Source organism: Tupaia chinensis, unplaced genomic scaffold (genome assembly GCF_000334495.1).
Source record: "Tupaia chinensis unplaced genomic scaffold, TupChi_1.0 Scaffold000627_1, whole genome shotgun sequence".
NCBI classification, from domain to species: Eukaryota; Metazoa; Chordata; class Mammalia; order Scandentia; family Tupaiidae; genus Tupaia; species Tupaia belangeri.
In genome coordinates this window covers 4,904,005-4,908,251 of record NW_006160147.1, presented here as the reverse complement: position 1 = coordinate 4,908,251, position 4,247 = coordinate 4,904,005, and the positions used below count along the sequence as shown (strand labels likewise).

Here is a 4,247-nt window from a genome sequence, read left to right as displayed (position 1 = left end):
GGGAGGGCGGGGGGGTGGGGGGCCCCCCCCCCGTTAGACTGTGCCCGTGGAGAAGGCCCAGTTCTTCAGAGGGAGAGACGGAGTGGCTGTCTCTCTCCTCGAGGGCGGAGAGACAACGGTTCTGTCTTACAGTTGATGGTGACAGAGCGGGAACGACCCAGGAGGTCCGATGCCCGCCTCGGCCTTTGTTCCACTGCCACCATACTCCACGGAATTCACCTCGTCGGCCCAGCCCCAGGGGTGCCCAGGGAGCACTGCTGCTCTGGGGGCTAGAGGCCACATGGGGGGCTCTAAGAGGCCACATGGGAGGTGCTAAAGGCTGCTAGGGAAGCTAGAGGCCACATGGGGGGCTTGAGGCTGCATGAGTGGCTAGAGGCCATGTGGGATCTGGGTTTGGTTCCCAGGCCAAGCTGAACCCGCCGGGCACCGCGGCACATGCCTGTCATCCGAGCTGATTGGGAGGCTGAGAGACACTGTCACAATTACCTGCCTCTGTCCCCTCCTTTTCCTCGGATAAGGGAAGAAAAAAAATCCACCTAGTCCCATACAGTATTCCAGAAAAAAGGGTTGATGAGCAATAAGTTAGAAATGGTGCCACCCACACGCGCATACTTCTCAGGCCCATCACACACATCCGCGTTGCTGGTGCCACACCTCCGAGGGTCAGCAGCGAGAAGGACCTGTCCCACTTCAGCCTCATGGAACCCGTGTTTCCCCAAGGTTTGGACCCGGAAGCTTCCTTTTCTAAGCACTCTGCAGAGTATGCTGTAGGGTGCTGCTTCCCACAGGCCCTGTGGCTGGGTGGAGAAGGTTCCGCTCCCCTCCCTCGCCCCACGTACGTGTTGTGGGCGTGGATGTAGACGTGGTGCAGGGTTGCCTGGGACAGCGAGAAGACGTGGATGACGACGCGCTGCAGGATGTCACTGGTCTCCGCAAAGAACTGGTCGAAGCCCCAGCACTTGGCCTGCTCCACCTCCAGGATGTTGGCCAGGATGGGCACCAGCTGGCTCTGCAGCCCCCTGCTCCAGGACGTGGGGCTGTCAGGGCGGGGCCCACACTCACCCTCCTTGGGCAGGTTACCAGGGAGGACTGAAGAGGGAGGGTGGCGTGGGCTGGGCAGAAGTTGCTGGAAGAACTCTCTCCAGCTTTCACGTGGAAAGACTGAGGCCACAGAAGGAAAGCGTCGCCCAAGGCTGCAGCACGCAGGGGGATACCCAGCCTCGCAGGGTCTCACTCACACAGACAGCCGGCAGGTGATGGGCAGGGTGTAGCTCCACTCCAGGGGCCCGTTTTCCCGCTTCTGAGCACCTGCGATGGCCCCAGCTGGCTTCTCCGTGGTGATTCGGTACCTGGGGTGAGGCAGGGCCATGTGGGTGGGGCTCTAATCCCTCCCCGCTTTAAGGATGACAGGCTTTGCCTGGAAGGCCCAGAGCCCTGGATGCAGCCCCCTGCAGGTAGTCTGGAAAGTGGAACTGGGGAGCCTGGCTCTCAGCCGACCAGATCTCCTGGCAGTGACACGCCCCAGCCAAGCTCTTCATTCCAGGTCAAGACCTGCCCACCCACAGCCCCTGTGCCCTCACACAGGCCTCGCTCAACCTGCCTCCATGACCTTGCCTGGCGAGCTGGCTCCCGGCCTCTTCACTTCTCCAATCCTCCCCTCTTCAGGGTCTGTTCCTCCCCCATAAGTGTCAGGACAGGGAATGGGCCGCACCAAGAGGGACCAGGGCAGGGTGGGCAGGGTAGCCCAGGGAGGCTGCAGCCTGCTGATAACCCAGGCCCCTGACAACTCGTTCCATGTCATCTCCTTCCCCTTCTCCACCTAATACAAGGTCACACAGCTTGGTCCTCGGGCTGAGGTGCCAGACTTAACCGTCCTGCTAATCTACCTTCACCTGTGCTGGGTGGTGCTCTCGGGGGAGCAGCCACAGGGGCAGCCAAGCCAGGAAGCATGCACAGACCTGGGCTCTGGCCTGGGGCTGGGTTCTTGCCCCACCCTTTTCGGCCCCACAGCTCCGCAACCCTGGGCAAGTGGCTTTCTAGGCCTTGGTTGGTAAGGGTTCAAGTGGAGGGTGAGCCCGGAGACGGGAATGTCAGCAGCCCACCATCAGCCATGGCACAGTTTCCTGTCTGACTAATTCACACGGGATCTCAAGGATCATTCACAATGATCACAAAGGAGCCTGGGTGGGGGTGGGACCAGGAGGAGCACAGAGTGGGAGCGGGAATAGGAGACAGCAGGGACTGGTGGGGATGGCCAGGTATCTGCCATGGAGCGCCCAGGGCCCGCACCCCCTCAGCCCTGCCCCGTGGCCCTCCCTCCGTACATGATCTCCTTGTTGCGGCGTGGCCCCCCAAAGGGGACGAAGGGCAGGCTGCCAGTGGCTGCGTGGTACAGGGTCACCCCAATGCTCCAGAGGTCCACAGTCACCCCGAACGCCTTTTGCTGGGGCTTGCGAAGCACTGCCCGCTCGTACATGTCGGGATGCTGTGCAGAGAGAGCCAGGAGCAGCTATGGAGGGGCACACGAGCCCGAGCCCCCCATTCTCCAGACCCCCTTCCATCACCTTCAGGTGAAAACACAACCATTTGGAACCCATTTCCTTCGCATCTCAAACATGGGTGTCGCATTCACCCACCCAGTGCATCCCCCTGCCCAGCCTCTGCCCTGGGAAGGGAGTGACCAGCCGTGTCAGTCCTTCCTCCATAGGTGTCAGGGCAGGGGGTCAGCTGTACCGAGCGGGGCTGGGGCAGAGTGGGTAGGGTAGCCCAGGCAGGCTGCAGCCTCCCCTTTTTTCCATCAAAAAGGAAAGAGCAAATTCTGGTAGGTACGGGGTGAGCTATAACCCTGCCAAACAGGGGCTGGGCCAGGCCCCTGGCAGGCACCACCAGCAGAGGCCCGGGTAGGACAGCGGGCCCAGCAGCCCTCACCAGGTACTCCTCGGTCCCGTAGACGGAGACGAACTTCTCGTCGTCGTCCAGCTCCCGGGCAGCCCCGAAGTCCGTCAGCTTGTAAATGCTCTGGCCCTCCTCCCCCACCAGGCGCATGATGTTCCCGGGCTTGATGTCGCGGTGCACGATGCCGTTCTCCCGCAGGTGGTTCATGCCGGCCACTGGGGACAGACGGAGGGCTTGGGCTGGCTCTGGCTGCAGACCATCTAGTGTCTGAGGCACCTCTCGGTGGGAAGGCTATCCCTGGGCCCATCTAGAGGGGGGATCCCACGGCCTGATGGGGGCACAGGGCGAGGGAGGGGAGTCTCAAGGACACTAAGGTCTCAAGGCTCTATCCGAATTCTGTGAGATAGGAGACCAAGAGGGACGGTGGTTCTGCCTCCCCCAGGATGGCACCCTTTCTTTCTATTATTTGTTTGCATGATTTACTATTTATTTAATTGTAGTAAAATATACATAACACAATTTAGCATTTTAACCAATTTTAGGCGTACAACTCCGTAGTGTTAAGCACATTAACACCGTCTTGCAACGATGTCTAGAATGTTCTCATCTTCCCAAACGGACTCTTCCCATTAACCACCCGCTCCCTGGTGGCCCTCCTCACAACCCAGGCAAACTCTTCCTGCTTTCTGTCTACTTGCTACGAATCTGACAGTTCAGGACTCTGACGGTGTTTGGCCTTTTGTGTCTGGCTTTTGTCACTAGGCATACTGTGCTCAAGGTTCCCCATGTTACCACATGGCTCAGAATGCCCTTCTTTTTAAGCCTGAGGAGGACTCCCGTCTACGTAGGCACCACCTTCTGCTCCTACATCTAGGTTGCTCGCACCTTCCGGCTACTGTGCATAATGCTGCTACACATACCAGCATACAATCTTTTAAAAATTTTATTTCTTAATTGGTGTTTTAAAAAGTTATTATTTATTTAATTTTATTAGTTATTATTATTATTTTGTTTGCTATAGTGCACATGCATTCATTAGAGAGGCAGACAGAGAAAGAGAGAAAGAAGGTAAGAAAGCAAGCCACTAGGTCTGGGAATTGAACCATGGTCGGCCATGTGGGAGTACAACGCCTTAACTATGACGCCACCTGCTGGCCCCTTAACTGGTGTTTTAAACTACATGCCCAGTAGGAACCAGTCATCTGGGTCCTGCCCTTCAATGTCTGTCCTAGGCCTGTGCACAGAGAGCCTCTTTGGTTCTGAACGTTCTTTGGGGTTTGGAAATTTGTTTCAGGAATGTCGCATCCCTCTGGGACCGTGCCTAACACCCAGGGCCTGGGCCTGGGGACGGG

The 4,247-nt window shown here is 58.1% G+C and overlaps 1 protein-coding gene across 8 annotated transcripts in view; it reads right to left on the bottom strand.

The window, feature by feature from the left end:
- IKBKE (inhibitor of nuclear factor kappa B kinase subunit epsilon) overlaps positions 1-4,247 on the bottom strand; it is a 32,098-nt gene that overhangs the window by 23,894 nt on the left and 3,957 nt on the right. For all 8 annotated transcript variants that reach the window (XR_003551195.1, XR_003551196.1, XM_027776076.1 and 5 more), the window contains 4 exons: positions 2,929-3,110; positions 2,325-2,485; positions 1,239-1,349; positions 840-1,019 (listed from right to left, as the gene is read on the bottom strand). Coding sequence is in view for 6 of the 8 variants with exons in the window: in XM_027776076.1 (XP_027631877.1) it covers positions 840-1,019; positions 1,239-1,349; positions 2,325-2,485; positions 2,929-3,110 (634 nt within the window). In the remaining 2 variants the exon portion in view is untranslated. The remainder of the gene's footprint in view (positions 1-839; positions 1,020-1,238; positions 1,350-2,324; positions 2,486-2,928; positions 3,111-4,247) is intronic.